The sequence below is a fragment of the Diceros bicornis genome, chromosome 24, assembly GCF_020826845.1.
Source record: "Diceros bicornis minor isolate mBicDic1 chromosome 24, mDicBic1.mat.cur, whole genome shotgun sequence".
In the NCBI taxonomy this organism is placed as follows: Eukaryota; Metazoa; Chordata; class Mammalia; order Perissodactyla; family Rhinocerotidae; genus Diceros; species Diceros bicornis.
This window is the reverse complement of record NC_080763.1, coordinates 17848006-17873196: the sequence shown is the minus strand read 5'-3', so window position 1 is coordinate 17873196 and position 25191 is coordinate 17848006. Positions and strand designations below refer to the sequence as shown.

The window sequence follows — 25191 nt, the reverse complement described above, 5'->3', positions numbered from 1 at the left end:
GCACCAGCCTGCCCACATGTGCATGGAAGCAGGGTTTATTTTTACCTGGGTAGGTTCAGCTTCTGATCACAGAAATGGTGGGGGCTTTCCATTGGTTTCTATGGAAACATCAGGCACAGCATCTGCTACCCAATCAAACAAGGCTAGGCTGGTAGGGCTCTTTCTGAAATTATTTTGCTGTTTCCACCCACCAAGATTATCCCACCTGCATTGTTACCACTGCCTTCTTGTGTGGGAGAGGAGGGGGCAGGCAGGTCAGAGGGGCCAGGGCTGGCGCCCAGGGAAGGAGAGAGGGTTGGTGCAAGGCAGTCATTCAGAGAAGCCCCTTGGTTTCCATTTTGAAGCCCCAAGTAGGGTCCCGCGATGAGGTCACAGGAGCCTGGGCTCTGGTCCCATCCTGCCCCAGCAGCAGGGCCACCTGCTAGCTCCCCCCCTCCACCCCCAAGCAGCCAGCCTCTCGTCCAGGAGTCCCTGGGGTACCACGGGGCATGCAGGCCGTGGAGCAAACTATCAGGTGCAGGAGGGAGTTAGACCTCAGCGTGTCTAGTTTTCAGTTTTACAGAACAGAGGCCCCGACTTCCCCACGAGGCAGGGGAGGGGGCGCTGAAGAGCTTGGCCCTGGAGTCAGAAAGGAAGGCGCCGGTGCAGGTGTACACATGAGAAGTGGTTTTATTCCAGGTGTGTGTTTCATAAAGACGAGGTCCTCAGGGACAGCTAGTGGCACATGCTTTGGTCAAGAAGAGGAAAAGCGAAGACAGAATAGGGCTGAGTCCCACAAAGGACACTGACAAGTGCTAAGCCTGGTCTGACCACAGGGAGGGGGCCTCTCGAAGGCTCTCTGAGAAGTAGTCCTTTTACATTCAATGAGAGAAGCCCACACTCCCATCCCCAAAGGTCCACGCTGCCTGCTAGGGTGGACACGTGCAACAGAGACGGTGGTGGATGAGACATTACAACGGAGGACGGGAGAAGGGTGGCCCTTGGGGGCCAAGGGCCCCACGCTGGCGAGCCCAGGGGTGCACTGCTGAGAGGATGCTGCTGAGAGCCGGGAGGTGAGAGGAAACCACCGAGAGCCTTCCAGGGTGGGTGCTGCGGACCACGGACGCTTGGCTCCTGGCCCCAAGGGACACACAGAGGAAGCAGGACGACGGCAGTTTAGGCACGCCGGGGAGGGAGAGGGGCATGGCAGCTCAGGTGGATGGTAGCTCCAGTCCAGAGCCAAGGTTCAGACCCTTTGGGGCTCAGGGACCTCTGTAAGAAGCTGGGGAAATCCACGGACCCTCTCCCCGGGAAAACGCATATATGCACACACATGCACTACTTGGGGGACAATTTCAGGAGATTCCTAGGCCCTCTGGAATCCATGAACTCCCTAACATCCCAGGCTGGTTTGCTTTGGGAGAGGGACCCCCAGGGGTCCTAGTATCACCAGTCTTTTGCCCAAGATCACACTGCCTGAGCCAGTGGGCTGGAGGAAGAGGAGCATGGAGAACAGCAGAAGCGGTTCCCAGACCAGGCCATGGGGTAGGGGGAAAGCTCTCTTGGAAGCTCTCTACACAAACAGGAGCCACCAGCCAGCCTCCGGGCCCACTGCAGTGGCTGACCTTCGAGGACCTCCCTCCGGTAGTGGGGAGGGGTGGGGATGAAGCTTAGCCTGCATGACTTACTCCCTAGTGACTTAGGGAACGTTTACGCTCCAGAAAGAAGGTCCTGTTCTTACTAGCCCCCTGACCCTTTAATGCTGTATTTACAGAGGCAAAGGCTTTCGAGAAGGCAGGAGTCAAAAACTATGAACGAGGATGGGGCTGCTCAGTGGTGCCTGTGGCTGCCTGTCCTTACAGGGTTGTCACCGTGGGCCCAGGCAGGGGGACAGGGCACCAGCTGGTCATTAAGGCCCAAGGGAGAGGTCTTGGCCCGACACATGGCCAAACAGAAGTGGGATCTGTTTAATAAACTGTGTCCCAAGGCTGCCCCTGAAGATCCCCCTGCAGCCTCTTGCTAAGGACGTGGGGCCCAGAGCGCAGGACGGGGGATACACGCCCTGGGGCTGGTACAGCCAGGGGGGAGCGGGGTCCTCAGGAGGAGACCCACATTCCAGTACTTGGCCGCTCTGCCACCCATGTCCTTCTCAAATTACCCATCCTTTGCCCCAGATCCCATCCCTCCCACCCCCAACCCAGCACTTGCTTGGGACAGGCCACTGAGCTGCTCCCCTCCTTCCTGTTCTCCACCTGCCCCACAGGCTGCCCCCCCACCCCCCGCCCCGCCTTCAGCCTTCCTATCCACACTGCTCACATTCTCCTCTCCCGCCTGATCCCATGGGATGGCCCTGGGACCCAACGAGGCCCCTGGGTGGGCTTCTGTCCTTGCTTTCTCCAGCCAACAAGAACCACTGTCCAGGCCCCCTGGAGGGCGAAGGGAGGGGACAAAGGGCCAGGGGACCCGCCCAGTCTCTGCTCAGCAGCAGTCCAGCATCCTGACCTTCTCTCCCGGGGCAAGGCCGGGATGGTGGCCAGGGCATCGGGCATGCCCCCTGCGCCTCCCCGTACAAGCTTTGGAGAAACGTGTGTCATGGCAGGGGTGTTTGCTGATGGTTCCGGCAGAAATGTGAGATGGAAACGGCCCGCTTTACACTCCCCCACCCTAACCCCTTCCGGTCCCAAAGTCTCATGCAAAAGGTACAGGAGGCCCTGGGGCTACCGTCATGTGTGTGGCAACAGCTGCCACTGCTGGGCTGGGGCGTCAGCCTGGCACTTGCTCGTCACCAGCTGGGCAGGCTTGGCCTCCAGGCAGAGGCCGCTGACTGAATGCTGGATGAAAGAGGCTTTTCTCCTCCATCTCTGAGGGGAGAGACAGAGGGGAAAGGAGAGGAACGAGAAGACAATGATTAAAAATAATAATAATGTTCATACCTTCATTTCACATGTATGTAAATGGCCCTGTATATACCTGGACACACGCTCCTCATTCAAACAGATTGTGTCCCTTACACAAGAGGCTCCCCGACCCCACACACAAGCTGTAAGCTCTGTCCCTTCTGATGCGCTCTTGCTTCTGCAGTCTGGCAGGAAGTTTCTGTCTATATCAGAGGCCCGTGGGCTGAATGAATCTAACTCAGAGATGTATTTTGTTTGGCCTGCACAGTTTATTTAAAATTTGGCTTAGTTGTCACATAAAAATCCGCGTTTCCAGCTTCCCTTTAGACCTGGGCCCAGTTCCTCCTGTGGCATCAGCTGGTTGGGGCTGAGATCTGCTCTCCGCTGCAGGTGGGCTCTGGTCTCAGTCCACGGAATCCCACCTGGTCCCTACTTTTCTCCTCCAGGCCCCCCCCCCCCCCCACTCCCTGCAGGCACTTGAGTTGCGTCCTGGGCTAGGTGAATCTTTTACTTCTTCAAATAAGGTTTCTTCTTCCGCAGCTCTAAGCTCTGTCCTGGCCTGTAACTGTGCGGCCAGTTGCCTACACTCTTTCGTGTGAACTGGCCACCATCTCTGCAGCAATGACAAGTGAGGCTGGCGGGATGGTGGGGGCACTTGAGGCCCCTATCAGAGTCATGAGGGGCTCCCGGGTCAGTGCCTTCACCTCCTGTGCCTCCCCTCCCCCAGGCTTAACAAGCGGAAGAAGAGTTGTTCCTGTGGAACATTTTGGAAGTGCCTGGATGGAGGATGGAGTGTTGCTTGCAACACTTAGGAGGAGGGACAAGGGTCTGAGACCCTAGTTTCAAGGCTTGGGGAAGAATAAATAGCGAGATAGGTGTATTTTTGGTCTCTCTCCTATTTGGTCTCCCTCCCATGCATCCATCTCCCCTCTTCCTATATCCACCTTGTCCTCCCTAAGAAGTGGGACGTGCTCATGACCACATGGATGTAGCCCACAGGGCTCTGAGGGGGATGCCCGTGTTCTTGCTGGAGCAGCTCAGAGCAGGAAGATGGGCTGCACCCAGCTGTAGGGCATGGCTATAGCTGCAGGGGGATGTGGGGTGGGCAGAGGGGGAACCAACTTGGGATATGCACCTGGGGTATAAGGGGGGCAGGCTGCGCAGCCTGTTGCCCTTGGGAATGCGGGGCTGAGGCGCGGGGCTGAGGACCAGCCTCTCTGGCCCACGTGGCCCCAGCAGAGAAGGTACTGGCCTAAAGGTCAGGGGTAGTGGGTGGGAGAGGGCCTTTGGTCCCCCTGGAACTCACAGCATCCTATTGCCTTGTGCACTTCTAGTCTCTGACCTCCTGGGGCGCTGGCCACACTCTCCCCAGCTGGGCACTGCTGGACCACATCCTTCTTTCATCCTTGTGGCCAACATGATCTGCACATTCCCTGGCACAAGGTAGGCACCCAATGCAGTTTTGTTTTATGAATAATGAATGCATGGATGAATGAATGAATCGCCTGATCATTAGGTCCTGCTCCCCAAATCGCAGGATTCTCGCTTCCTACTGGTGCCATCAGGCACGGTCTCGGGGCCGCCCCCGACTCTCCCAGCCACCCAGTTCTGGCCTGGCCAGAGAAACGATGTCCCCTATGGCTCTCTCCCATCTCCACAGTCTCAGTTCTTGCAGATTCCTTGCAAGGCCAGCCGAGGAGGGAGCCCTCGTTTTACAAATGAGGAGTCTGAGGCTCAGAGAGGTGAGGGGGATGACAGAGCTGGGACCTGCCGACTCCATCAACAGGCTCTAGTGCACAGGGACCTCATGGATGCCTGACACCCAAGCGGCCTCGGAAACAAGGCCAAAGAGGGACAAGAAGGGAGGCCCAGATTCTAGAGGGGACCAGCAGTGGGAGAGTGTCCTCCTGGAGGAGAGGGGCACAGCTGCCCAGTGCTGTGGGGCCTGGCAGGACTTGCAGGAGCAGGATGGCAGGGGCCAAGGAAGATTCCTAGGAGCCTCTTAGGCTGGGTCAGCACACAGGGGAAACGGATGCATCAGCCCAGAGGAGAAGTACTTGAGCGGTGGCTGCCCTGGGAGCTCTGGCCTCAGCGAGTGGGTGGGAGTGGGTGGGAGTGGGCTCAAGGCTTGACCCTCAGAGAGATCTGTGCTCCAGGTGAAGGGGAGCCTGAGGACCCCCGTCACAGCAGGGCAGGGGCAGAGGGCAGGCAGCCTGGGGGCTGGCAGGACAAGCCACATCCCCCCAACCAGAAAGTGCTTTAGAAGTGACACACACATCTCTCAGACACACACACACACACACACGCACAGAGGCTGCGGAGAGAGGATCTGGCTTCTTTTCCAGAATGGAATAGCAAACTGCCAGTCATCCCTAAAGAAAAAGCTGACCAAGGCAAACAGAAAAAGGCGAGAGGAAAACCCTGCCGGCAAATCAGAGAGCCGGCGCCCTCCTCACCCCTTGCACTGCCTGCGGGCTGGCCAGGTCAGGCACAGGGAGGGCTACTGAGAAGGGGCCAACAGAGGGTGAGCTGGAGCAGGCCTCTGGCCCTTGTGTCCCATTCCCTGGGCAGAGGGGCAGCCTTCCCAGCCAGGAAGGGAGAGGCACAGGAGGGAGCTGGCTGACTCTGTCACTGGCTGCTGTGTGCCCTGAGTAAATGACTTCATCTCTCTGAGCATCAGTTTCGTCCTCAATAGGTGGGTCTTACCTGTCTCCCAGGGTTAATGGGGACAGGGTGGATGAGAGTGTTTGACACATGGAAAAGCAATGCTCGTGTGAGGCTGGCATGACAGCTTGGAAACCACATGTCTGCATCTCAGTTTCCCCAGTCAGCTAGCAGGCAAGAAATACTGAGCATCTGCTATGTATCATGGGCTTAAAGGTCACAATGACCTGGGCTTGAATCCCAGCCCCACCCCTTCCCAGCTGTGTGATCTGACATATGCTTCTTAAATTCAGCGAACTTTGGTTTTCTCACCTATAAAATGGGGATAGTACCAGGGCCCATACTGCTGGGTTGCTGGGAGGATTAGATGAGATTCGTAAAGCTCCTAGCACAGGCTCTCAGTAAAAGCTCACACTTATTCTGGCTGTGGTGGTCGTCAGAGGCTAGGGACACTATTGACAAGAGGAATAGTCCCTGCCCTCATAGAGCTCACAGGCTGGCAGAATGGTCATTTTTTTTTTCTTTTATGAGGAAGACCAGCCCTGAGCTAATATCTGATGCCAATCCTCCTCTTTTTGCTGAGGAAGATTGGCCCTGGGCTAATATCCGTGCCCACCTTTCTCCACTTTATATGGGACACCGCCACAGCATGGCTTGACCAAGTGGTGCGTCGGTGTGCACCCAGGATCTGAACCTGCGAACCCTGGGCCACCGCATCAGAACGCGCACACTTAACCGCTGCGCCACCAGGCTGGCCCCAGGACACACATTTAACAAACATTTACCTGAAGAAGTATTTCTTCATGAGTAAAATAATAGACTTGAACTAGATATTGACGTAGTCCCTCACAGGTCTTATTCTGGAGAGTTTATTTGAGTCTCTATGTCTCAACCTAGGCTCTCCTGCCAGAGGCTGCCACCCCCGTTGCGTGTGCCCCTGGGGCTCTGGCCATCCTGTGCCCAGGGGCAAGAGGCTTACCTGCCTGCCTTCTCTCGGGTTGCACACCTGCAGTGTGACCAGAGACCCGGGGGCGATGGAGGTGGAGGTGGCAGTTAGGCACTTCCCCTGCTGCTGGATGAGATGGTCACTGAACAGCCACGCCTGCAAGACAGGGACCAGAAAGTTCAAGTCAAAAAGCACAGCGATGAAAGGGTAGATGGGTAGATAGGTGACAAGGCAAATATACCGTGTATTTTGGTAGAATTTCCTACAAATAAGTATGAGTATTCACGGGACAATTATTTCAACTTTTCTATACCTTTGAAAATTTTCATAATAGAACATTGGGATGAGGGAGCTTAGCTGGAGCTGGCCAGAGGGCAATCGAGAATGTACCAAGGGACGCTGGGAGTGGGGGAGAAAGACAGGACAGGGGACCAGGGCAGCCAGGAAGCTGGTCCATGCCAGGGGTCTGCACGACCTGCTCTAGTTTTGACATGGGTGCATCAACACTCATATGTTGCACACGTGTGTACAGACAGGAGTCCTGGATGCCCTGCTGCCTGTCATACAAGCTGACCTGAGCTGCATCCCACCAGAGAACTGGGTGCTGTTTGGACAGCATTTCTCCCTCTGCAAGGAGAAAGCGGGAGTACTCAGAGGGCAACTGTGTGACAGGCTGGAAGGGGGACGGCAACATGGCAGGAGCAGACCCAAGGACCAGAGTGAGAGGGGACAGCTTGGAGGGTCCCTGGGAAAGTGGCTTTGTGGAGAGTGTAGACACAGAGAGGACGAGAATGAGCAGAGGGAAGCCCCTCACCCACTCCGGTCCTGACCTGGAGCAGCTTACCTGGGGCACTGGGGGGTTCTTGGCAGACCCTCTGCAGATCCCCATTCCGAGCAGGAAGTTACCAGCTGTGTCCTGGCCCTGGGATTCTAAGCAATTCACGCCCTGCTTAATGATGCCAGGGAGGACTTCCTTCACCGGGATGCTGAGAGAAAAGGCAGCGGTCAGGCTCGTCCTCTGCCCAACCCAGGCTTACCCAGAGGGCAGCACCCAGTCAGCTCCAGGGGCACTGAGATCTTTGTGGGAAGGGGCACTGGGGGTTAGGCCTGCCAGCAGGGGGATGGGGACAGGGGACGGTGAGGGAGCAGGGATTCCTCTGGGAAGACTGGGCCTCGCCCCACTGGTTCTGAGTAGCTCTGGGAGCCCCAGGGACTCCCCTGGGGACCCTGTGGGGAGAGAGCTCAGGCCAGAAACCGGGGCACCCCAGTCCAGAAAGAGGAAAGCCTGGGGAGAGACAGGGGCCTAAATGTGTACTCAGGGCTGGCCCCGTGGCTTAGCGGTTAAGTGCGTGTGCTCCGCTACTGGCAGCCCGGGTTCGGATCCCAGGCGCGCACCGACTCACTGCTCCTCCGACCATGCTGAGGCCGCATCCCACATACAGCAACTAGAAGGATGTGCAACTATGACATACAACTATCTACTGGGGCTTTGGGGAAAAAAAGGAGGAGATTGGCAATAGATGTTAGCTCAGAGCCGGTCTTCCTCAGCAAAAAGAGGAAGATTAGCATGGATGTTAGCTCAGGGCTGATTTTCTTCACACACACAAAAAAAATGTTTAAATGTGTGCTCAATAAGCAATCTCAAAATGACAGGAGGGGCCAGCCCCGTGGCGTAGCGGTTAAGTGTGTGCACTCCACTGCTGGCGGCCTGGGTTCGGATCCCGGGCGTGGACCGACGCACCGCTTGTCAGGCCATGCTGTGGCGCCATCCCACATAAGATGGAGGAGGATGGGCGCAGATGTTAGCCCAGGGCCAGTCTTCCGTAGCAAAAAGAGGAGGATTGGCATGGATGTTAGCTCAGGGCTGACCTTGCTCACAAAAAAAAAAAAAATCAAAATGACAGGAAGGGGTTGCTCTGAAGAAGGAAGTTTACAATACACAAATATGAAAATGTGTTCAATCTCACTAATGATACAAGAAATACATAAGAGAGTTACCACTGTTTACCATATATATGTGTGTGTGTTTATATGTATTTATTTATTATAAAAATATATTTTATATATAAAATAATATATATATATTTGTGTGTGTGTGTATGTATATATTATTTTGTTTTAGTATCAACACTCAGTGTTGGCAATAGCTGGGGGATTGGATCTTCTCATACCCTACCTGTGAGAGCATGAATTGCCCCAGCTCTTTTAGAAGGCCATGTGGTATTATGTATCAAAGGCCTTAAGATGTGCATGCCGTTAACCTAACCATTGCACTTCCGGAAACCTAATATCCTACAGCAATAGTTATAGATTTGTGCAGAGATTTAGTTTAGAAGATATTCACCTCAGAGAGGTTGGTTATACTGAAAACATTGAAAATTCCTAGATAGCCAACAATAGCGGATGGGCTAAGTAAATTCTTATTCATCTGTAGGATGGAAAACTCTTTAGCCATTAAAAATGACTGACAGAATACCTGGTAATGTGGGAAAGTGTTCAGAACATGCTGTCAACTAAAACAGGCATGTTTCAAAATACTATATTATCTAAACACTTTATATGCACAGGAAAATATGCTTACACACACACATACTGACAAACAGATACATTGTCTTCCCCCGAGGGTAACAAACCCAGGCTTGTATACCTGGGTTTAGAAAGTTGTACATGCTCTCAGATTATGGACCCACAGCAGATGATGGGGAACCAGGAGGGCTTAGAGTCTGACTATGTGCCTAATCTGATCTACCTCCTGTTACTTGAGTCAGGAAGAGAACTTGGGCAGGGGCGGGGGCATCAGAATATTTCTGGCATTCTTTGACGTGGACATCCTGCAGGATCTCGCCCAAACCAGGCTTCCTTCCTCAGGGCTGGTTGGAAACCCAGGAACCCCAGATCCGACCCACTCTCCTGGAGCCTGGGGGAGACACCTTCACTCTTTCTCTCACACTCCTGGCAGCAGTGCGCCCCTCCAGACCCCCCTTGATCGGTCATGTAGTTCTAGAGCAGAGGTTGCAAACTGTTGGCCCCCAAGCTGAATCTGGCCCCAACATGTTATGTGTGATCTGCACAGTGGTTGTAGGTGCTTTTAATTAGTTGGCAATATTTAAAAATTTCAAGTCTACATAGAAAAATCTAAATCCAGCTTCTCTTGAAAAAATAGGAAGATCAGGCCACGCTGAGCTTGCATGCCAGCGTGGCACGAACACACTGTCGTAAGTAGCAGCTGCCTCCTCTGGGTGGGGCTTTTGCATCCCAGTTTGCCACAGTCCCCTCAACTCCCAATTGCTCCCCCCCCCCCACTTGACTTATTTACATCACCTGTCTGATCACTGCAGGATTTGAGTTTGCAACCCCTGGTAGGCGCAAGGGTGTTGGGAGGCAATAGCTCCACCCTCTTTGCTCCATCGAGGGCCCTGCTGAGGCCGTTTTGAGATCTGTGCTCTGGGAGTGCAGTCCAAGGGTTGTTCCAGAACCTTCTATTCTCTTCTTCTACCTACCCCCTGCTGCTTAGGGAGATGTGCAAGGTGATCAGCTTTCAGAGGTGAGGTGGGCACTGTCCAAGTGTGGCAATGGCCACTGGCACTGAAGGCCTGCCCACTGATTCGTGTGGAGGAATCCGGGGCTCGGGCAGCAGTCTCAAGACGAGAGCAGTCTCAGGTGTCTGTGTGGTGGCAGCCCTGGAGCAGCTGGGACGGCCGTCAGCGCCGCCCTTCCTCAGCTCCCTGGCAGAGCCAGTTCAGCTGTCCTGTTTGTCATTAGCCCTCTTAACTCTGCATCTGCTTCCCTCTCTATGGATCTTCTCCAAGCTGGGCCGCCATTAGTCTTTAAGATGCCTTCATAGAAATAGCAATAGGCGCCCCTTCCTCAAGACAATTTACTTCCGTCTGTTAGAAAATTGTCATCATGTGCTGGTTTTACTGCCATCTGCCAGGAATTGTTGTAATAAATGCACAATATCTACTGTGTGACCCTTGCAGATGTGCTGTGCTTATGCAGTCCACAGCCTGCACAACTGTTCCTGACCATCCTAAAAAAAGTAATGAATTAGCAATTGTTGAGGCCAGCTGCAGAACTCTGACCTGGATAAGGGGCAGAGCTGCGGCAGGTTTGCAGGCAGGCCTAGGAAAGCAAAAGCCTCTCCCTTCAGCCTCTTCAGTCTCCCCATTGATCAGCTGCAAGTGTGGGCCAACTATTAGGACCCCCTGTTTGGAGGAAAGCTGGTATCATTTGGGCCACAGATCTACTTTCTAACCATGAACGTATGCACCGCAGGCCCCTCACCCTGCAGATGAGGCAGAACATGAACGAGTGACCTGGAGCTGAGTAATCTGGATAGGCAGGAGGTGTGCAGTTTCTATCTTAACAACAAAAGATCCTTTTTTTAACTTCCACACAGTGACAGAACAAACAGAAGATGACTTATGCTCCCATTTCACACAGCTGGTTTCATCCACTCTCCTGTCTTGTGATCGATCCAGGTTTCTGATGGCTACAAAACACTTCTTCCTCTTGGTCCTCGGGGGGTGACACAGGACACTGTGTGTGGGGACTGAGGTGTGGGGAGGAAAGGCAGTTCTCCATCCTCCCTGGAACCTTCCTCAGGCCTAGAGTTCATGGCTCCATCTGAATGTTGTATGAGCTCTGACAGAATGTAAAAAAATGAATTTTTTCCTCAGAAATGACACGTCTGGATGAAACTGTCCCCTTAAAAGTGGCCACTTGAGGAAGCTATTCATTTATTACACTTTTTTTGTGTGTGTGTGAGGAGATCAGCCCTGTGCTAACATCTGCCAAGCCTCCTCTTTTTTTTGCTGAGGAAGACTGGCCCTGGGCTAACATCCGTGCCCATCTTCCTCCACTTTATGTGGGATGCCGCCACAGCATGGCTTGCCAAGCAGTGCCTCGGTGCCCGCCTGGGATCCGAACTGGCGAACCCCGGGCTGCCGCAGCGGAGTGCGCGCACTTAACCGCTTGCGCCACCGGGCTGGACCCCCATTTATTACACTTTTATAAATGAATGTTCTTTCCTTCACACCTATTGTCTGGGGAGCTGAGGTTATCCAGGCAGCCACCTTTTTTCAAGGATGCTGCTGTTGCTCAAATTGTTTTGGAATTCCTCGAAAATTGCTCCCAGAGTCAGTTTATTCCTGTTACTTGTTTCAGTCTGTCACGCTGTATTTGGGACCCAGGATTGTATTATCTGGGTTAATCATCTAGTTTTTTCACTGGACTTGGCTACAACCTAACTATGGCTGTTTCCCAAAAATCAAATCTGTCTTCGGGGTCTGGTCCGGTGGCACAGCGGGTAAGTGCGCGCACTCCGCTTCGGCGGCCCAGGGTTTACAAGTTCGGATCCCGGGCGCACACCGATGCACTGCTTGTCAAGCCATGCTGTGGCGGCATCCCATATAAAGTAGAGGAAGATGGGCACGGATGTTAGCTCAGGGCCAATCTTCCTCAGCAAAAAGAAGAGTATTGGCATCAGATGCTAGCTCAGGGCTGATCTTCCTCACCAAAAAAAAAAAAAAAAGCCTTCGAAGGACAAAGATTTGCCTCCTTCGAGGATATGCAGGCTCTGAGGGGTGCAGGGTTCTGGAAGCCATGGCAGCATCCTTGGGAGAAAGCTGGCAGCAGTGGATAGCCCGTTCCCCAAGGGGACAGCCAGAGAAGGGGGGATGCCAATTTACAAGTTATTACTGAGGCTTACTGACTATGCAATTTATTCAGTCAAAAATATTTCCCAAGGGCCCGTTTGTGACAGGCTCTGTTCTAGGGGCTGGAGATACAGCAGCGACCAAACCAGACAAACACCTCCCCCCTCACGGTGCTTACTGTCCAGTGCGGGGAGACGACAACAAAATTAATTGGCCACATGTATGCTAGATGATGATGAGGTGACAGAGGAAAACAAGCAGGGACGCTGGGGACGGGGGTGGTCTGCAAATCAGAGTGTTCAGGGGAGGTCTCCCTCAGAGGGGACATTTGAGCCAGACCTGAAGGAGGTGAGGAAATGAGCCATGTGGATGTAGCCAAGACACCGAAAAGGATTTTGAAATAAGAAAGAAAGAACCCTCCATGTCCCACCCCAGCCGTTGTAGCTGCGACCCCCAGTCCTGCAGCACGACACTCATTCACACACGACGGCCACTCTGGTGCTCACACCGTGGGCAGGTGCAGCCTCATTTGCCAGAGCCAACATTTCCCCTTGTTTTTCTACAGTCTTATTATTATATTAATGGAAGCATAATATTTGTTCAGACTGATGTGTCATGATTCACTACACCCCACCCCTATTGTTAGTGTTTCTCGATTTTTCACAGCAGCAGAGAAGCCTACAGCGAACATCCACTTGTCAACAGTTTTCTCTTTGGTTGCTTTGTTTCCTTGTGATAAACTCCCAAAAGGGAGAGAACAGAGTCAGAGGGGATGACTATTTCTGTGGCCTCTGCTACATAAGGCAGTGTTGTTTCCCTAAGGGGACAATGCCCATTTCTAGCTCTAAGACCCAGTCGGTTAAAAATCTGGTTCCTACCACACCTCACTATTAACTCTCAGTAACGTCCTCCCGGTTCCCCCAGAGCCTTCACATGACGCTCAACATGACAGCTAGAAAGAGCCAGACTGCCTGGGATGGGGAGATCTCGGGGTGGGGGCCCCCAGGCTGCCGGCCCCCACCCGGCCAGGCTGAGGGCCGCACTCACGTGAGCTCTGGGTAGACGTTATCCAGGTACCAGCGGAAGGACTTGCAGTTCATCTTCTTCCTCTGCTCGATCCGCGTGGCCACACTGGAGGGGGAGGCAAGGCTCAGGCGTTGGCCAGCGGCGAGGGGAGGAAGCCAGGGAGGATGACAGAGGCCTCTCCCTAGGCCCCAGGAGGCCGGCCCCCTCCTTCTGCCTACCCTAGGTGGGCCGGGACCAGGAGCCGTCCAAGCCTGGCCCCCAGCCTTGGCCCCCTGTCTTAAGTCATTCTCTGACCTGCAAGTTCACCCCAGGTCCCCTGGCCATTCCTCAGTCTCTCCTCAAACTGCTGCTCACCTGTCAGGATCATCCCAGCCCACAGGGGCCACGCTTTGCTATGGCTGCTCACTCCCTGAGACCCCAGGTAGCATACCGCTAGCTGGTTCCTATTTTCACAGAGAACAGAGCCTTCGTGAACTAGACCTTTTCCTTTCCTGCATGCCAGTGTAGCAGGAAGGGTCTAACAACAAGAAAAGCATCCTTCAGGAATTTGGGCAAATAAGAACCATCTGATGTGGCTGTGGACACCACAGTTAGCTCTCCTCACCTTCCTCAGCTACACTGACCATAGTGACCGTGGACAGATGACCCTCACAGCCTGTCTGCGCCTCAGTTTCTTCTCTAGGAAACTGGGGACGTGACCACCTACCTTGGAAGGTTTTTATGAGAATCAAAGAATTAAGGGGACATAAGTGCCCAGCACGGGGTATGTCCTCAGTAAATGTTAGTTCCCACTAAAAGAAATAGTCAGTGACATGCTTTTTTTTTTTTTAAAGGATAGATATAAGTAAACAGAGGGAGGAAGATTCACTGATGCTCACTAACAAAATTTTCAAACTTTTCTGACCATAACCTTCAGAAATAAGTACGTCTTACGTTGTGATCAAGTACACCCACGTGTATATAGAGCTACACACACGGACACATATGACTGGAATAAGTTTCACAGAACAACACTTACCCTGAACTGCAATCGACTGTTACTTTCTATTCTGTTCTGTACTAATCTCGAGTGTTCTAGTTCTCTCTATATCATTTTTTTAAAATGCTGGTCACGACACACTAAATTGATTTCACAACCAATCTGCATTTTGAAAATGCTTAACTAGCCTATAGTCAGACCAGTGCAGGACGGGAAAATAGGCTAACAGATCACAGTCAGATTTTGAACAGCAGGGTGTGGAGGCAAAGCCCCGTGTTTTCTGCAGACAGCCCGTCGCTCAGCACACCCGCAGATGTCCCTCTTCCTGTAGGCAGCTTGTGAACCAGCGACTCTTTCTCATAAGTGAGCCCTCTTGGTTATTTCTTCCCACGAGGCTGCATGCTCTTCAAGGCCCAGGGTCTTGTTTCTACATTGCACACCCCACCAGGCGGGCCCGGAATAGCCTGGGGTGGCAGGGGGGCTTAGTTACTACAGAGACTGGGAGTGTTTCCCTGGCACACACACCATCTTGTATTTTGCTAAGGTTGTGCTAACATGGGGTGAAGGAGGCAATCAGGGCTGGTGGCGGGGCCCACCTGCCAAAGGCCTTCCCAATGGCCGAGGGCCGGGCCTCGTAGTAATATTGCTTGTATTCATCCATCCACACTTCTGCAGTGCGCTTGGTATTCCTAAAAGGAGAGGAAGGAGCAAAATAAGGTCACTGGGGTGGTGACAGAGTTAGAGTTAGGGTCAAGATCAGCTCTGGGCAGTACAGGGTGATGAGAGTCTCAGAAGTGTATGCAAAACAATACTGATTGGGGTGGGATAAACGAGTATGATCTTTTTGGAAGGCAATCTGTCAATACCCATCCACTGTGTAGGTATGTATACTCTCTGACACTCCACTCCCCTGCATGTGGGCAAAGAGGACGTGTACATGATTATTTATTTACTAAAGCATTGGCAACGACCTAAATGCCCAAGAGGAGAATAACGAACTACTTCCACATGAGGGAGTACTAGGCAGCCTTGAAAAAGAATGCCGTGGTTACTGACATGGAAGGATGTCTATAATTTAGTGTTGAGTGGCAGAAAAAATACACAGCATGACCCCATTTATATAAAAACACACACACAAACCCATGGTGTATGTGTGTGTCTCTGTACATAAACTATACATATGAAAATGAATTAAAGGGCTGAAATGATAGACCAGAAATCTATTAACACTAGTTACTTTTCGAGAAACAAGTGGGCTAGGAGTAAGATGGGGTAAAAGGGACTTGCACTTTTTTTAAAAATATAATGTACATACAGATATGTATATATAATATATATTGATACAGCTTGAATTTTTACAGTGAACATGTATTACTTTTATAGTTACGAAAACAATAAAAATGGGGTGGGAGGAAGCAAAACAAAATGATAGGCCATTCGGGGAGCTAGACTCAGGGAGCTGCTGCACAAGGGAGTGTGGGCCTGACGAGGTAAGAGCTGTCCTCAGTGGGGGCGCTCACAACACTCCTCCACCCCCCAATGCCTCTGTCAGGAGAGTGGGTCACAGGGGCACCTTCCAGGACCTGGCCCTCTACCCCTTGAGACCACGTGCACCCAGTGGCTGGGGACACAGATGGGCAGACGCGGACCCAGTCAGGGTTGGGACCTGGCATCCAGGACCAGTCCTTGGGGCCCAGGGAGGGGAGGGCAGCCCTCAGCTGGTCATTTGGCTGGTTTTCCAAGACCCTCATGGACAAAGAGAGTCAAGACAAGAGAGGCCTGGTGGCAACATTCCCAACTTCATCCTTCCACCCCTGAAAGTACCTGGAATCCCAGAATGAGAGGGGGCAAATGGGGAAACTGAGGACCAGAGAGGTGGGCTAGCTGCCCAAAGTCACATGAGTAACTGACGGGTCTAGAAGCAAGGAGTCCTGGCTCCCGGCCCGGTGCTCTCTGCACTGTGACCTACCTGATATAGGTGAGGGCGTTGCCTTCAGGGAAGTTGTAGGGGTGCCGCTTCCTGAAGACGTGGCCCACTCGGCTGCAGGGCACGATCTCTAAGCTCCCACCGCACATCCACACCCTGAAGGAGAGCTCTGTGGGAGACGGCAGTGTCAGGAGGGGAAGCGCCCCTTGGCAAGTGCCCACAGGGGGAAGGTGGGGAGGAGCTGGCTTCCCTTGCCTTTGGTGTCTCCTTGGAGGCACATGCTGGGGTCAGAGCTCCTGGGCCTGTTCACACGGGGTGCACCCACTCCTTGCACATGTTCCTGACTGCTCACTCCATACATGTGCACACACACACACACCACACACACAATCCCCACATCTGAGCCCTGGGAGAGCAGTGGGAAAAGCTTTGAAGGAACCCCAAGACCACGAGTAGAAGGAAAACTGAATCAAATGGCAGCATCATTTCCAGCCTCTGTCCAGAAAGCCCTATCCAGACATGAGCTAAGGAAGAACACATCTGCTCTGGGCATCCGAGAGGCTGGAAGACAACCACCAACCAAGCCACAGGCTGCTCCGGCTGGCATCTTTCTGGCTGGCCCCAGGGCTCCCTCTCGGCCCAGGTGGTCTCCACTTACAGGCTCCCACTGGCCCTCTTGAGACATGCTTCCTTTGGATGGTGGTGGTGATGCTGAACGGACTTTTGCAGATGACTGTGGTCCCTAGTAGTGTCGGGAGATGCAAGAAGTGGCTGTCCTGCTTCCCGGAAGGGGACATCACAGGTTGCCCACTCTGTTCTCCACTCAACAATCGTCACTTCTGGCAAGGACCCACCTTGGCAGCTGGCTGATCCTCACATAATCTCTTCTAGTTTCCTACTTTCTCTCATATTAACCCTACAGTTGGATACCCTGTGACATTAAAACACCTCCTTCCTGTCCCAGAAAATCCATAATCCCCCCTTTTTTTAATTAAAAAAAAGAGGCCAGGGCCGGCCCGGTGGCGCAAGCGGTTGAGTGCGCGCGCTCCGCTGCGGCGGCCCGGGGTTCGCTGGTTCGGATCCCGGGCGCGCACCGACGCACTGCTTGGTAAGCCGTGCTGTGGCGGCGTCCCATATAGGGTGGAGGAGGATGGGCGCCGATGTTAGCCCAGGGCCGTCTTCCTCAGCGGAAAAAAAAAAAAAAAAAAAAAAAAAGAGGAAGATTGGCGGATGTTAGCTCAGGGCTGATCTCCTCACAAAAAAAAAAAAAAAAAAAAGAGGCCATGCTGTGGTGGCGTGCCACATAAAGTGGAGGAAGATGGGCACGGATGTTAGCCCAGGGCCAGTCTTCCTCAGCAAAAAGAGGAGGATTGGCATCAGATATTAGCTCAGGGCTGACCTTGCTCACAAAAAAAAAAAAAAAAAAGAAAGAAAGAAAAAGAAAGACCATTTTCTCATGAATTCCAGTCTTGATTCCTCTTCCCACTGCCCAGCTGGCCATAGGACACTCGTGGTCCCTGGCCAGGCCCGGGGCTCTCCTCCGGTGCAGCTGGTCAGGCCCTCCCAGTGAACAGCAAAGTGGGGAGTGGAGCAGCAGGACTAACGCCCACCGTCTGGTCAGCCTGTGTGCCCAGGACACTTCCAGATGTGGTCCAGGGGCCAGGACTGCACGCTTGGCACGTCTGGACCCACACGTGGGTTGGCTAAGTTCATGGCTTCCTTAGGTCAGCCTGCAAACTGCCTGGCCTCTGTCCCTTCTCCCGGTCAGAGCTCTGCAGCTGGTTTAGGACTGAGATTTAGAACAGGGGACAGACCTATGGGACAGAAGGTCTGCATTCTGGTTTCATTTCTGCCACTAACTTGGTCATGCTAGTTCAGTCACTTCATCCCACTCGGCCCATATTGTTCATACTATTCTTTTTTTTCCTTGCTTCTAGCTCTTTCTTAAATTTTTATTTTTATTGTGGTAATATTGCTTTATAACATTGTATAAATTTCAGGTGTACATCATTGTACTTCTATTTCTGCATAGATCGTCCATACTATTATTAATCATTGTCATTATTATCACCAATGGCAATAACAATAGCAGTAACCACCATCCGCTTACTTACTGAGTGCCATGCCCTTTATAGCTGATGTCTAATCCTCACGGCAACCATGTGAAGCTGGGATTATTAAGCCCATATTTGTAATGAGGACTGTGAAGCTCAAAGACATTAAATAACCTCTCCAAGGTCACCCCAATACTCAGCTGCAGAATTGCAATGTGAAGGTCACAACTTGTCCAGCAAGCCACCCTGTTTGAACCAGACCCTTTAGTTCATTCAGCAAATTTTTATTGAGCAACTATTTATTATATGTCACACACTGTTCTAGAATCTCTTCCACTTTGGGAAGGGGAGACAGGAACTCAGTAAAATAAGAAACAAAAATACAAGCAGACAAGCAAATGAGTAAAATATGTCGTCTATCGGATGGCAATAAGTGCAGTGGAGAAAAACAAAGCAGATAGGTGACTGAAGAGGGGGAGCGGAGGGCAGAGGGCTACAATTTTAATTAGGCTGATTAGGGAAGTTCTCACTCAGAAGGGGACATTTGAGCTAAGACCTGAGGGAGGTGAGGAAGCAAGTCAGGTGGCTGCTGGGAAGGAGCATTCCCGGCAGAGGGATCAGCAGGGGAAAGACGAGACAAGAGCGGGGCGGGCAAGGTCAAGGTGTGGCCAGGAGGCCTGGCGGGGCGGAGTGGGGAGGGGGCGACAGGAGCTGAAGGCAGGGCTGGCGGCCTGTGCCCAGGCAGGTGGCGGAAGGACTTTGGGTTTTGCTCTGAGTGTCGCGGGAGCCCTCGCGGGGTCGCTTGTGCAGGAGTAACAGGATCTGACTGCCTTTTAAAAGGATCTCCAGTGTGAATCCCAAGGTTTTCACGTTCGCAGCCCCACTCAAGGCGACCTCTGGGCTCCCGAGTTTGGCTCTCTTGGGGACACAGGAATGAGTCTCAGTTTGGGCATCTCCCTTCCTTCAACAAAGGAATACAGTAAAGGCCCACACGCAGCAGCAGCCGAAGTCTCCCAGGTCAAACTGGTCCCAGCAGCTGAACGTCTGAGCACCACGGCTAGCCCAGAAATTTCTTTGAATTTCTTCTAAGAAACAAAACCCTCCCCAGAACCACTCTACAGTCACCTTTCAAGTTCCCCAACCATTGGGCCCTCGCCTCAGGCAGCGTGTGAAGTTAGCTATTTGATCTTTCACTTGTTTCTCTTCAGGCCCCAGCCTAAAAAAAAACAAAAAAGAAAAAGCCTCTGGACGCAGGAGAGACGCAGGAGTTTCCCAGTCCTGTGAGTCTTGACAGGAAACCGGCTTTGCCAAAGCTCCCTTCAGGCTGAGACCGAGGACACAAAGGAGGTCACTTAGGCCCAGAACACATGAAAGAAGGTCAGAATGGAAGGGTCACTGCCTCCCAGTGCCCAGAATTTACTCGTCCAAATGCCTCCTGGAAACGGTTTACAAGAGCAAGTTACAAAGCAAGTTACAAATCCCACGCCTGTTCCACTCCGGTTGGTTTTGAGTGGGAACCAGGCCTGTTTTAAGCCCCCCTGCTCCTCTGTGCCCTCACCGGGGAGAGAAGAAAGCCCAGCTCCTCACACCTCAGACACACAGAAGCTGCCTTTGATGGCACCTCACAACACGTCAGTGGCTCTGGGAAAGGCGCTCTAACCCTGGTAGACGATGAGTTTCCTACTGAAATGTGGGAGGCAGCACCCACCTGTTTTCCCACCTGTCAAATGGGTGCGATACCACCAGCCCTATTTAGTTCACCAGAAACCCGGACAGGATGAAAAGGGAAACAGTGGGAAGGGGCTCTGCAGAAGACTGGGTCCACTATAAGAGCGGGAACGGGCCTCTGTATTTTCTAGGCCTCAGAGTAGCTGCTGCCGCTCCTGGAGACCTCGGGGACCGCTCTCCACCCTTCTCCACCGCCCATCCTGTTCTGGGTCGGGAGGCTGCCTGCACGGGCTGGGCCCCGGGCTTCCTTCCTGTGGGCTGACAGGCTCAGCCGGCAGAGGCCCCAGCAGATCAGAGGGGGAGAGTGAGGGTGGGTGTTTATCCCCTACACCCTCCGCCTGGGCGCTGTGGGCTGGCTGCAGGTGCCCCAAGACCACAGCTCCTGTCACGGGGCGCTCTCTCCCTGTCTTTCAGACCCAGTGGAGGCTGCACCTCCCAGCAGTCACCAGCCCAGCCAGTACTAAACCATCCCTTGAGCCTCCCAATATCTTGCCCACACCATGAAAATAGGCCCTTTAACAAACCCCCTTACATTACCCATGTTGGGTGTTCCATCTGTATGCAGCCTTTATCTAACTTGAACCGCACCAGCGACCCTAGGGGCTTGACTGGGCTCTTCCCTTTCCTTCAGGGGCTAGAGGGTTCCTACAGCCCCATAAGTCAAGACAAAGGCCGCCAGCACTGCGCCATGCATTCTAGCTATCATCCCACTCAGTACTCATAACAGCCTCTTGAGGAAACTGAGGCTTAGGGAGGCTTTCACTTGCCCAGCTCTACCAGCTCTAGGTGGTAGAGCCAGGATTTGCCCCCAGGCCCTCTGACCCCATCACTTAACATTTAACCACCACTCTCTACTGCACACCCCCCAGCCTTTCTGGTATGGAAGCTGCCACGTGTTTAAGCCGCGGTCCATGTTACCATGTGGCCACAGGGTCCCCCTGACCATCTAAATCTCTTTGTTTACTAGCTGTGAGGCTCTGGACAAATTACTTAACCTCTCTGTGCCTCAATTTCTTTATCAGCAAAATGGAGATACAATAGTACTTTCCTCAGAGAGTCATTGTGAGGATTAAATGAGTTAGTATGTGTAAAGTCCTTAGAGCAGGGCCTTACGCAGAGAAAGTGCTCAATCAGGGTTACCTATTATTATTATCGTCATTGTTGCTATTGTTATTATTTCCCAACTTACCAAAATTCTCTCCTCCCCAGATGTCCATCTGGGCATCATACTTTCCCAAGTGGTTAAACCAGGACTTGTCGATCACGAAGATTCCTCCAGCTATGACAGGCGTCCTGGGAGCAAGGAGAGAAAAGACCAACACTTTGCTTAAGAAGCTGGGAGCCCTTCTAGATGGCCCAGAACCTCAGGCCATTCATTCCAGAATCCTCTGCTCCCAGAGTCACTGGGGCAGGATGTCTGGCCAGCTCCCTGGCCTCTGGCCTCTCTGTCCCTGGGGTCCAGAATAGAGTCAGTACATAGATGGTGCACCCTCAGAAGCCCTGGCGACTGAAACGGCCCCCCAGCAGCCTCCCAGACCCCTGACCCAGGGAAGGAAGGGGTCTCCCCGGAGCCCACAGCAGCCCTGACCTGATGGGCTTGGTGGGGTCTGTCCGGGCAATCTTCTGCTCAAGGGGGATCTGCTCCCACTTGAAATGCAGGCTCCAGTCGAATCCTAAGGGACAGAACAGGGTGAGGATGGGACTCAGGGCAGAGCCTTCTGGGGGCCGCTACCCCCTCACTCCACCACCCCGCAGAGGCTCCCCTGATCAGATCCCAGCTCGCAGAGGGCCCTGGGCAATTCGTGTGGTCGTTCCTTCATTCAGAATGAGGCAGGTCCCTGCTCTCATGCAGTTTCAACCTACTGGGTAAGACAGAGACTACAAAGATAAATCAATAAATGGATAATATGTCCATTGGGGGTGAAAAGTGCTAAAAAAAAGAAAACAAAGTAGGGATGCCCTTGCTATTCTAGTAAGGGTAGTCAGGACAGGCTCTCTGATGGGGTGACATTTGAGTAGAGACCTAAATGAAGGACTGATCCATGCAGATATCTAGGAAAAGAGAATTCCAGGCGGGGGGTGGGGGGTGGGTGGGGGGACGACAGCAAGTGCAAAGGCTCTGAGGTGATTTCCCAAAGGAGAAATGCCTGGCTGCCTTCAGAATCCCACTCAACCCCAAGAGCTAACTAATGGCTGTGTCCATTTTTGGGGAATCTGAGCCCCACATTGGAAATCCACTCTGCCCACCAGTTCCCGACAACAGATTCTCTGGAGCAGCCCGTCCAATAGGACTGTCTGCAGTGATGGAAATATTCTATATCTGCACTGTCTAGTATGGTGGACACTAGCCACATGTGGCTATTGAGCTATTGAAATGTGGCTAGTGCAAGGAACTGAATTTTAAATTTTACTTAATTTTAATTAATTTAAATTTAAATAGCCAAATGTGGCTATTGTCTGCTGTACTGGACAGCACAGTTCTAAAGTCTAGACCAGAGCTCTCCAAAAGAAATACAATGCAAGCCAGAAACGCAAGCCACATATGTAAGTTAAATGTTTCTAGCAGCCATATCAAAAAAGTAAGAAGAACATATGAAATTAATTTGAATAATATATTTTAATGCAATATATCCAAATATTGTCATTTCAACATGTAATCAATATGAAAAATTACTAATGAGATATTTTACATTCTTTCATACTAAGTCTTGGAAACCTGGTGCATATTTTATATTTCCAGCACATCTCAATTCAGACTGCTCACTTTTCAAGAGCTCATTAGCCACATGTGACTAATAGCTCCTGTATTAGACAGCCCAGATCTAGGCCATCCCAGGTGTACATGTCAGGAATTCACGCAAGGTTGGGGGCTTCCCCTCCGCCACCCCCAAGACAGCTGTCATATCATGTCCTTCTGCCAGGGTGTGTGGCCAGGTCCCTGGGCTGGCAGCATTAGGGAAGTATGTGTCAATGTTTAGGGGGAGGGAAAGACAAGAGACTAGCTTGGCTCTGGCTAGTCTGATTGTGCCCTTTGTCCCCAACCCCAGGGCTCCACATAATCCCTTTCATTTTCTTTTTTTTTTTTTTAATAATTGTACTCTTTTTCTTTTTTTTGTGAGGAAGATCAGCCCTGAGCTAACATCCATGCTAATCCTCCTTTTTTTTTTTTTTTTGCTGAGGAAGACGAGCTCTGAGCTAACATCTATTGCCAATCCTCCTCCTTTTTTTTTTCCCCCAAAGCCCCAGTAGATAGTTGTATGTCATAGTTGCACATCCTTCTAGTTGCTGTGTGTGGGACGCGGCCTCAGCATGGCCGGAGAAGCAGTGCGTCGGTGTGCGTCCGGGATCCGAACCCGGGCCACCAGTAGCAGAGCACGCGCACTTAACCGCTAAGCCATGGGGCTGGCCCCCTTTCATTTTCTGGAGGTGAGGGGGGCATGAGATGCTCTGGCACAACCAGAAAGAAGAGCACCAAGCCAGGGCTTTTGCCTGCCCTCACCTGCCTCCTTTCAGGTCTAGAGCCCCTCCCCTGGCAGCCAGACCCACCTCCACGAAGATCAGCAGATGCAGCAAGGTAGGCAAAATTATCCAGACTGATGACGTCAATGATGGGGCTCACCACGCGGGTGTGGTCCTAGGAGAGGAAATTCGGGGTGGTGTGAGGCCAGGGACTCTGATAAAAAGGACCGGTGGCCTGCTCTGAGGAGAAGTTCTCTCTGAGGCATTGGGCACTCAGCACTGCCTGCAGGACATGTTAGGCTCCAGGAGCTGTCCTGCATCACTGCATCCAGGCTCCTGGAAGGTCCAACCTGGGCCCCATGGGCACAATGCTCTCCCAGCCTCCTCCTCTCACATCATGTTGAACCCTGCTGGGATCTCACCTCCTCAGGGAAGCCCTCCCTGATTGCTGCAGGCTGAGGATTTCTTCCTCTTTTAAGCTGTTCTCACAATTACAGTCCAGACAATTCCTGGGACAGAGACTCATACCTGCTTGAGGTAGCTCTTCTGTTGCTGGTTTGAACTGCTGTTTTATTAGTTTTCAGCCACCTTTGTACCTGTTTGGGGTGAGTCTTCCCAACTGGACCACCAGCAGCTTGAGGGCAGGGACCCTGCTGTCCCTGTGTAACCTGGGTGTCACTCTCCTCATACCACATCCCCTGCACGGTCAGACTCACTACTCCCTGCATCACCTCCCAGACACAAATCCACCTCCAAGACATTGGTGGGTAATGTTCATTCTACTAAAGGTTTTCTTGGGGGGTTGTGGCGGTGGATTATGTCACATACCACATGTGAAATGTAATCACCCTCCATCAGCCCTCTCTCCTCTCTCCCTCCACGGAGGGACACGGGACCCAGCCTCCTCTTTCTCTCTTCTCTCTCCACACTCTGCGCTGACCCTCAAAATCCTCTGCCTCTCAGTTCACACCCCGCCTCAGGAAGACAAAAGCCTGGGAGGTGGCGGATCAGGGGAGACCCCCCGTGGTTTCTCACAGTGCCCTGTGGGGGCCTCATCTCATCCTTTCTATAGACGTTTTTGTACCAAGATATAATTCACATTTTTGTTTTTATGAGGAAGATCGGCCCTGAGCTAACATCTGCCAATCCTCCTCTTTGTTTTGCTGAGGAAGATTGGCCCTGGGCTAACATCCGTGCCCATCCTCCTCCACTTTATATGGGACGCCGCCACAGCATGGCTTGCCAAGCGGTGCGTCGGTGCGTGCCCGGGATCCGAACCAGTGAACCCCGGGCTGCCGCAGCGGAGGGCGTGCACTTAACCGCTTGCGCCACCGGGCCAGCCCGTATAATTCACATTTTTATCACAATTTTATTAGATATAATTGACATACCATAAAATTCACCACTTTCAAGTGTATAATTCAGTGGTTTGTGGTATATTCACAACGTTGTGCAACCATCACTGCTACCTAATTCCAGAACATTTTCATCACCCCAACAAGAAACCCTGGACCCATTAGCAGTCACTCCACATTCCCCCCTTCCTTCCGGCCCCTGACAACCACTAATCTCCTTTCTATTTCTATGGATTTGCTTATTCTGGATGTTTCATATAAATGGATTCATATAATATGTAGCCTTTTGTGACTGGCTTCTTTCACTTAGCATAAGGCTTTCAAAGTTCATCAACATTGTAGCATGGATCAGTACTGCATTCCTTTTTATGGCTGAATAATATTCCATTGTGTGGGTATATCACATTGTGTTTACCCATTCATCAGTTGATAGACATTTGGGTTGTTTCCACATTTTGGCTATTGTGAATAATACTGCTCTGAACACTGGTGTACAAGTTTTTGTGTGGAGTATGTTTTC

General features: G+C 52.2%; 1 protein-coding gene across 1 annotated transcript in view; it reads right to left on the bottom strand.

The window, feature by feature from the left end:
* Nucleotides 1–2262: 2262 nt before the first annotated feature.
* The window catches only part of GALNT16 (polypeptide N-acetylgalactosaminyltransferase 16), an 89388-nt gene continuing 66459 nt past the window's right edge, over nucleotides 2263–25191 (bottom strand). Inside the window, exons 8-16 of the mRNA XM_058567201.1 lie at nucleotides 23404–23491; nucleotides 21446–21530; nucleotides 21047–21150; nucleotides 16118–16244; nucleotides 14745–14837; nucleotides 13191–13274; nucleotides 7331–7472; nucleotides 6520–6642; nucleotides 2263–2840 (exon numbers count right to left, since the gene is read on the bottom strand). Coding sequence (XP_058423184.1) covers nucleotides 2703–2840; nucleotides 6520–6642; nucleotides 7331–7472; nucleotides 13191–13274; nucleotides 14745–14837; nucleotides 16118–16244; nucleotides 21047–21150; nucleotides 21446–21530; nucleotides 23404–23491 — 984 coding nt within the window. The 3' untranslated portion in view covers nucleotides 2263–2702. The remainder of the gene's footprint in view (nucleotides 2841–6519; nucleotides 6643–7330; nucleotides 7473–13190; nucleotides 13275–14744; nucleotides 14838–16117; nucleotides 16245–21046; nucleotides 21151–21445; nucleotides 21531–23403; nucleotides 23492–25191) is intronic.